This window comes from Rhododendron vialii, chromosome 12a (genome assembly GCF_030253575.1).
Source record: "Rhododendron vialii isolate Sample 1 chromosome 12a, ASM3025357v1".
In the NCBI taxonomy this organism is placed as follows: Eukaryota; Viridiplantae; Streptophyta; class Magnoliopsida; order Ericales; family Ericaceae; genus Rhododendron; species Rhododendron vialii.
In genome coordinates this window covers 8,636,237-8,645,610 of record NC_080568.1, presented here as the reverse complement: position 1 = coordinate 8,645,610, position 9,374 = coordinate 8,636,237, and the positions used below count along the sequence as shown (strand labels likewise).

Genomic DNA, 9,374 nt, shown 5'->3' with positions numbered 1-9,374 from the left:
TCGAAGTGCGTGGTTCGAGTCCCATGCACCTCCATAATTGCAATATAATTTGCAATCATATCTTTTTACATTTATATTGTCATAATTGTATCCTTAATTTTAGTTTGATTTTTTTGTTATTTTTTTGTACTTTTATCATTTTTTTAAAAAATTCATGAATATGCAAGAGGTTCAATATAGAGAATTAACTTCGGGCCTCCAAAATATATGAGACGACACTGTCTCTAATTCCCATGAATAAGGGATGCATGGAAATTATTCGAGTCCAAAGTTTTCTATGAAGATGCATCTAGTTCTATCTTTCTTTGGTTAGTTAACTAACTCACCTTTTTTTTTCCCTTAAAGTGATTCTTGCTTCCCACTAATACGATCACCGAACAAACTTGGTTGACAAACATAGTTTATTTTATTTTTTTTTGGTAATTAAGGATGTCTCGGGTCAGCTTGCACACACCTCGGCCTAATTACTATAGCCCCTCCGACAGCTGCTTTGCACGCTTACGTGTGGAGTGAGGTGAGTCTAAGAGTTATTAGCAAGAAGAACCGAAACTGAAACCTTAAGATAGAACAAACTCTTGAGTCTCAGGCCAAGATGACTCGGACGACCCCTTGAGGTGCCAAACATAGTTTATGCGTCGCTAATGTGGTAAATGCCTTTTTTAAGGGAGAATTATCCCTCCGAGAAGTAGGATTACAAATTCCCCATAGACGAATGAAGTAGTGCCATTTTGGTTCACAACATTAAGAAAGTTCTCACTACTCGATTACTAGAGACATCAAATTTGTCATTTAGGCTCCGTTTGTTTGGTCGTAAAATGTTTATAGATAAAATATTTTACCCATTTTATGTTATTTGGCTAGAAAAAGAAAGGGGGGAAATATTTTGAAGGTAAAACATTTTACATCAACGGGGTGAAAATGTTTTCCTCTAATTTTGACCGTAAATCATTTTTAGATTTCACTCCCGATGGTTCGACATTTTTCCAAAACCGCGTATTTCATTCCCTTCTTCTCCCAAATCATATGAGATCCAAAACAAGAGAGGAGGAGGAGGAGAGAGAGAGAGAGAGAGAGAGAGAGAGAGAGAGAGAGAGAGAGAGAGAGAGAGAGAGAGAGAGAGAGAGAGAGAGAGAGAGAGAGAGTGAGTGAGTGCGCTTACTTGATTAAAATATTTCATAACCTACAATTTGCCATTGTTTTGGAAAATATTTTTCATGTGCCAACCAAAAACACCGAAAAATAAAAGTTTAAAGTTCGTTTTCTGAAAAAACATTTTATAGACTCTTCTGTGCCATGTTTGATGCAGAGTTTTTTAAGGTTGCGTTCTTTTGAACTTAACTTAAATCTGAAAATTATCTTTATTTGAAATTTTTTCGCATATGTTAGTTTTACGCCAAACTTTTGTGGGTTATTAATTCGTCTCGATGAAAGGAATCGGAAAAGTAATTTTTTTTTTACTTTTACCCAAGTATTTTGAGAAATAACCACTTTTTAGCGTCAAAATGTCATTTTTTTGCTAAAAAATGGTTGTTTTTCAAAATATTTGGGTAAAAGTAAAAAAAAAAATTACTTTTTCAATTTCTCTTGTCGAGACAAATCAATAACTCATAAAAGTTTAGTGCAAAACTAACAAATGCAAAAAAAATTCAAATAAAGACAATTTTTAAATTTAAGTTGAGTTCAAAAGAACGGGACCTAAGGCTCCATTTATTTTGATGTAAAATATTTTACATGAAAAAATTTATCAATGCGGCCGCCGGGATTCGAGCCCAGGTCTCTACGGCCACAACGTAAAATTATGACCACTAAACTACAGCCACTTATTGCTAATATTGTTTATTTTTTTACAATATATACCCATTTAACAATTACTTGGACGTTATGGTAGAAAGTAGAAACCAGCTGTGATCCACTTTCCTTAAAGGGAAAATGAACTTCAGAGAGGAAGGAGAGAATGAATTTTCCCATTCCTCTGTTCGGTTCCTCGTTTAAGAAGGAGGAGGAGAAAAATCCGTTTGATTAGGAAGAAAAAGAAATTAGAAAAATGAAAATGATAGAAAATAAAGTAAAAGAAAAGAAAATTTTATTTTCTTGGATGTGTTCGGTTATGGTGAAACTATAAGAGGAAAATTCTAATTAGTTTCCCTCATAGAGTTTGGTTACAAGGAAAATCAAAAGGAAGTAAATGTATTTTCCTAAATTAAGCTTACATAATCGCAATATAAGGGTATTCACAATGTTATAATTAAAAATTGATAACCAAAAGTTGTCACATCAGCTTTTGATTATTCATTTAAGAGATTGTTAAGGTTAGTAATGTAGATGTCTATAATGGCATAATCAAAATTAGATAATCAAAACTTGTCACATAATCTTTTCAAACTGCAAAAAAAAACTAAAAACTGTTAACAGTAGAAAATAGTTTTTTTCTAAAAATAGTTTTGAAACTAATAAAAACTATTTACTAGAAATAGAAAATAGTTTTTGAAACTTTTTTATTTTTTTTGGAAAAAAACAATTTTTTAGTAAAATATTTTTTTCTAAAAATATTGTTCTTCGAAAGAAAGAGAGAGAAAAAGGGAAGAGAGAAATAGAACATTTTTGTATAACGGTTGGTGTATTTGCTTGAGAATATGTAGGGTCTATCAAATTTGATTATTATCAAAAAGTTGCTAGTTTTGATTTTCCAAAACCCAAAATTTGATTATTTCTAGGGAGGTTGTTAAGTTTGATTATACCAGTGTGAGCCATATTTTGCACCAACATTAATTTTAAAAACTTTTTATTTTTGATTATAGCATTGTAGATACTCTAGCAACTTCTTTAATAGCAAGTAATTGAAAAAGACAGATAAAAGAAAATGGTGGATGGGCCTAATTTTAATCTTCCAAAAACAAAATTTATAACCATAAAAAAAGGCTGCTGATTTTGCAACTCCATTTTTTTTTTACGCCACTCCCCTGCAAGTGTATTTTTGGTATAAAAATACAATTGCATAGAAGCAACGTTAACAAAAAAGAGAATGGCAAAATCATTTCTCTAAAGAAAACATGAAACTTGAGTAGACAATCCCCGGGTTCATCCGCGTGCCCTCGGTCCGTCCTTTGCTGCGCCACATCCTCGTGCTGGCGTCGACAAGCTAATAATATAAACTAAAATTTGTGCATAATAAAATCCAATATTTTTGCTAGACCTGCCACTCCACAAGGCGAATTTTTACACTCGCAGATATCTTGCAAGCCTATCCAAACCCACAAGCTCTACTAAACACATGGTAATGGCTTGGTAATTCAGACACTGCTGGAGTCAAGAATGGATTGATCATCAATACCCACAATGCACAACACCCTTTGCAACTGCGGCCAACCGCCAAACACTACTTAGCGTGAAAGTCTCCTATGCAACGGGTGCAAGTCTCTTGTGTAACTGGTGTATGTCCCACTGCATTGTGAGAACTGAGATGGGGAAGAAAATGGAAAATTTTGATATTTCAAGGTTCTTGAAAATGTACAAGCTACAGACACACAGATGCAGAGAAATTTTCAGAGCTTCGGGATACAAAACATGAACCTGTTACGCGTCCCAAACATTAATGCTCGATAATAGGGACATGAGGTAAAAATCAATCACAGACACTGCAATAAGCAAGAACCATGCTATTAAGTTTCAAGTATAACGCCAAAACGGCTTGACTCAAATCACAGATTAAGAAAGCAAAAACACACACAATGTTGGTTACACAATCCAACTTATTAGAGCACGAGAACAATAATGATGACACCTAAACGGACACAGTTCATATCTAAGACAAGATATGAAATAACGAAATGAAATAACCCTTGAACTACTCCGATTCTTCTCCATCTTCCTCTTTCCAGCAGCATTTCAGAGTCGACCTAGGAGATCCACAGCCAAAGACGGCCTTCACAAACTTCTGGTACAAAATTGAATTGCCTGTTCCAAGCTCCTCACAACTCCTCTCTCCAAGGCTGTAACCTTTCACATCTACTGAGCATGTCTTCTCAAGTAACTCGATATCAACATCCGCATGCACAGCAATCGAGAATTCATTTGGTTGGAAACACAGCAGCACCCTTTCCACCAGTGGACCCAGCTTCACAACTTTCGGATCATACCCAACTGACTCAAAGCTTGCGTAGCTGAAACCCTCCTCCGGTGTAACATGAATGGTCGAAATCGCAGCCCCTTCAATAGCGTTCATGGAATAACCACAAGGATCGAAGTCAAAATCGCAAATCTCAGAATCTGGAAGGATCTTTCTTATTCCAGAGGAATGGGTCATAACAGCAGCGGAGCCCGATTGGGTTTTGTAGAAGACAGAGGACATCTCCCTGTCCAAACCAGTCATGCACATCTCCAGCGTGTACACAGGATTGACGTTGCACGCAGATTCAGCAGAAGCAAAGTAGACATGCCATTTCTGCTGTTCGTCAAAGCTGCCCATCACGTAAGCATTGCCAGCTATACCAAGCTTTCCAAAATAACTATCAAGGACAGCAACTTCTTCTGAGAAACTGCGATGAGGGTACGACTGAGCAGCAGGAAAAATGAAGCTCCCGCGGGTGTACCTCACAGATCGCACAGAGAGGGAAAGAGTATCAGCCAACTTCAGGATAGGAGCGATGGACTGAAGCAACTTTGTGGTCCCACAAGTCTTGATAATAATTTTATAAGGGTAAACAAAGAGGCTTGATTCAGAGAGGACGTAAGAGTCGACATGGTCATTTGACAGCGATGAAACTATGGTGCACTCAGCAGGTTTAAGAATCTCATCCAATTGATCTTTGGAAAGCAAGCGAAGGCCCTTACCTTCAGGATCAGCAAATAAGCTGGGCTCAAAAAATGAAATATCGAGTCTCTTTTCAAAACCCTCGAATCCGATTGCAGAGACTGACAATGCCATGTCGACAGGACAGAATAATGACCACAAAAGAGAAAGCAAATGAGAAAGGGGTCGATTGGAGAAGAAAAGGGAGACAAGGGATTAAAACTAAGGAAATAATAGCTAGCTAATCAACAGCACGTCAAATGACGTGATCAGGAAACCAATTTAAGGAATGTCAGGATGGTTTGCGAGCGCACTGCACATGGAAGAAAAAAAAAACATGAAATTAGCATGAAATCTTCACCCATAGTTCTTGAAACCAACTTCAATCATGCATAAGTATTAGAAGCAAGCACTAATATATCATCCACAAAGAAACTTACGTTGGAGTATGCAGCAGATCTGAATTTCTTGATTCCTCCGTTTGGTCGAACGTCTTCAATGATGAATCCGAGGGGAGCTTCGTAGAACTGAGAATTACTACTACTACTACTACTACTAGACTTCTTCTTGCCTCCTTTAGACTCCATTAGATCATTCAGTCTTTCCTGAACAGATATTGGACAAAAGTACCAATGGAACTGATTATATAAGATAATAAAAGCAGAACAGCTACTGGCAAAATAATAACTAAAGACAAGCAGAAGATGATCAGAAGCCGGCCGACACAAGAACAAAATGTTACCACTTGTTACCAAAAACAATTGCCAACCACCTTACGTCACGCCATGTCAATTATCAAGAGAAATTACAAGAAGAATATCATGCAGGGTTTTCAAGAAATTATATAATCTCAACTCCAACGTATAAACAATTAACAAATACATGACAGTTCACATGAATACAACTACATAACCTTATAACTGGAAGTAAGTATTCAAGCAAGAAAGACAGCAAAACATTTTGTCATTGGTTTTCAAACTTTTTTTTTACAGGAGTTTCAAGAATATGATCAGACCATATTATCTATCTATAAGATTGTGCATACCATTGCCGAGCCAAAAAAAGAAGATTGTGAATACAATACAAAGGCATTAAATTGGTGACCACATGACTTATAAAGGCCCATTTGCTAACACTTATAAGCTAGCTTTTTAGATTATTTGCTTAAATAAATTATTTAATTTATAAATGTATTTGTTATAGCATTTTATAAGTTGTAACTTGTAAGAAAGTATAACCTGTTTGCTTTGAATAAGCTGTCAAATACTTTTTATAAATGAAATGTCTAGAATTTCCTTAAAACTAGAGTAAGTACTTAATCCTTTTAGGATTCTTTTGTCCATTCATGTACTAACAACTTAAAATAATAAAAAAAAACCTTCAAAAGCCAATAAGTTATTATTCATAATTGGTAACAAACACCATTCATAAGCTTTTTTTAAGCAAGCTAAATGCTAGCAACCAGGGCCAAAATAGACAAGAATAACCCTTTTTCCTCTCTTTCTCCTTGAATCTAAGTTCATAGATATCATAATACTAAGTTATATATAATTCCTCTCTAGTTGTAAACTAGGAACTACGCGGTTGCTTCAAAATTGAAACACTTGATTATTCAAATTGAATACAAACCATATGATCAGTTAAGCCACACCACTCTAAACACAAAACCAATTACAATTAAAAAAAATCGTGTGCACACAGAAGACACCCGCTGAATTTGGCATCAACTACACAACCTAGAGACAACGGATCAACTGGATAGGTGGTATATCAAGTCCAGACCACAGTTAAAGGCAACCACAACCATATTTTTTAGAAGAAAAAAAATATATCAGAGATTTACAGAGACAAATCACTCGAATAATCTTATCATGAATACAGATCATCAAGAAAAACAGAACTCCATTAAACGAGAGATAAAGAATCAAACTTACAAATTCTTTGAATCAAAAAATCCCCCAATACCGTCAAATCAACCTTGAACAAACCCTGTAAATGGCAAACACCATAAATCAGAAAACAGAGAACAGAGAACATCAAACCGTAGTACCACGTAGATACAAATGTACATAAAGGGGCATAGGTTGATTTGATGATTTGCCCAATCACTTCCAAAATGAATAACTAGAGCCAATGTTCTAAAAGTCGCTAGGCGCTAGTCGGGCGGTCAACCACCTTCGAGCGATTAATCGGTGCATATTAATTGGTAATCAGTGATTAATCGTTAGTCGGACCTGACCGGATAGGCCCCAGCAGCAATTAATCGGTGATTAATCACCAAATAATTCCTTGTTTTAGAACAAGGACTAGAGCTGATGTGATTGTGGGTCTAACGTAATAGCAAATGGAAAAATCAATGTCGTACAGTCAAAACCAAGATATCCCCAAAGTAGATTCATATGAAAAAGACCAATTGTGTTACGACAAAAAAAGGAAATCAAAATGACTACAAGTACTTTCATTATCAAACCACCGAGATACTTCTTTTAAAAAAACACCTCCAGATATGATCTTTTTATCTTATAAAGTTACTAATTCTGAAAATATGAGGGGTCCATATTATTTTCTGAGACTCTGTTGATTATGAAAACAAGAGGGACCCATATCGTTTTATGAGCAACAATTATATACCCAAGTAAACATTTGTGTCCAATTACATAGATTTGATGATTTGTGCTATGACTTACAAATTGAATAACTACAGAAGATGCGTGACAGGTCTACATTAATACTCCACAGAAAAAGAAAAAGAAAAATCATTGTAGAAAATACTATAGATACAATCTTTTATTTCGTTGATTTAATAGTACAGAAATGACAAAATCAATGTCTGTCCATACAAGATTAAGATTTCACCCGATCAGATCCACATGAAAAAGAACAAATAATTCATTATAAAAGAAACAAAATAATTACAATTGTATCCATCATCAAATCAAGAAAATACCCCCATTTCACAAAAAAGATGTAACCTTTTTATCTTGTCGATCTATTAATTACGTAAACCCATCTCTTATCACCAACAATTATAGAACCATCTAGATATGTACGTACAAACACGAAGATTTGATGATTTCCTTAATCACTTACAGATTGATTAACAACAGCAGAAGGGGTTGCGAGTATATCTTTTATCAAATCCAAAAAAAAAAAAAATCAAACAAAATTAATATAGTCGTAAACCCATCTATTATCTATTAAAATTATGAAAATAAGAGGAACTCATATTGTTTTATGAGCATTTGATGATTTTCGCAGGAATCAAATCCGCTTTACCAAAATTCTCTTTACCTTTATACCACTGCATTTTCAGCCATGGTAATGCATAAAAATTTAAATAAAAGAAAAACTCACACAATCAAACAGACCCAAAACATGTAAAGAGGTACACCAATTTTTCCGTACAGAGGATCTCGGTGATTTTCGCATGGGAAAAGAAAATTATTACAAAATATATCTATCACCAAATCAAAATGAAACTTTTCACTTTCAAAAAGAAAAAAAGACGTAAACTTTTATCAAACCCATCATTTAATTTCGAAAACAAGAGGGACCCATGTTGTTTTATGAGCAGCAAAAATTGTAGTACCACGTAGATACATGCACGTACAAGTACAAAGATTAGATCATTTGGGGAAACGCTTACAGATTGAAGAAGAACGGCAGACGGGGTTGCAGCAAAACGAATGGAAACCCTAGAAATCTGAGGAGGCGAAATGAGGATGGGATGCAATTGGTTGTATTTTTTCTTTCGTTTTGGATGTGAACAGCTAAGCGGAATGGATGCGAATATTATATAGCGCGGCCTAGAGATGTGGGATGACGATATTGCCCCCTTGGCAGTTTCGTGGTACTTGCTTTGTTTTGGTAAATGACTAAACTACCCTCCGGTTGAATTAAGAGTGCATTTAATTGATTATACTGACGGTTTTTGGAAAGAGTTTGGAATATTTGGGTGCCACTCCAATGTGAGAGGGTGTGTGATCGTAAAGATTACGGAAATTCTAATCGGCGAGGAAGATTTGCAGGGAATCACACAAGAAAAAACATATTTGGGCTTATTCCGGGTCCTATAAAATTCTAGAAAAATATTCATAAATTTTTAAATATTATTTTATAGAGTTTTATAAAAAATCAGCTCCAACAGACATCGATAAGTATTACTTTTGGATTCGTATGGCGAAACTGCTCAGTTCGCCCCTATGAATCCAAAAGTAATACTTACCGATATCAATTGGAGCTGATTTTTTATAGGCCCCATAAAATAATATTCAAAAATTTATGAATATTTTTCCAGATTTTTGTAGGACCTGGAATGGGTCTAAACGCATATTTTCTTGTGTGATTCACTGCAAATCTTCATTGCGAATAGCAAGGCTCAAATTGTATTTGGATTGTCTTCGACTCTCTTGTGCTTATTTTGAACTCTTCTATGGCCACCGATGGTGGGCACAGGAGCCCATTTCGAGTCCCGCACAAAAAATTCGAGCCGATAAGCCGGTTAATAATTTAAAAAAGAATTGAGTGGCCGCTCAACAAATCAGCTCAATTAGATAAGTGTACCTGTTTGATCCAATATTCCTAT

General features: G+C 35.3%; 1 protein-coding gene across 1 annotated transcript; it reads right to left on the bottom strand.

Annotated features, from left to right (window-relative positions):
• Positions 1 to 3,844: 3,844 nt before the first annotated feature.
• Positions 3,845 to 8,588, bottom strand: LOC131310475 (S-adenosylmethionine decarboxylase proenzyme-like). Its single transcript, XM_058337500.1, has 5 exons — positions 8,436 to 8,588; positions 6,724 to 6,778; positions 5,230 to 5,394; positions 5,086 to 5,102; positions 3,845 to 4,925 (listed from the first exon to the last, which is right to left on the bottom strand). The coding sequence occupies exons 3-5, from the start codon at positions 5,374 to 5,376 to the stop codon at positions 3,845 to 3,847; spliced, it is 1,245 nt and encodes a 414-aa protein (XP_058193483.1). The 5' UTR covers positions 5,377 to 5,394; positions 6,724 to 6,778; positions 8,436 to 8,588.
• Positions 8,589 to 9,374: the final 786 nt, after the last annotated feature.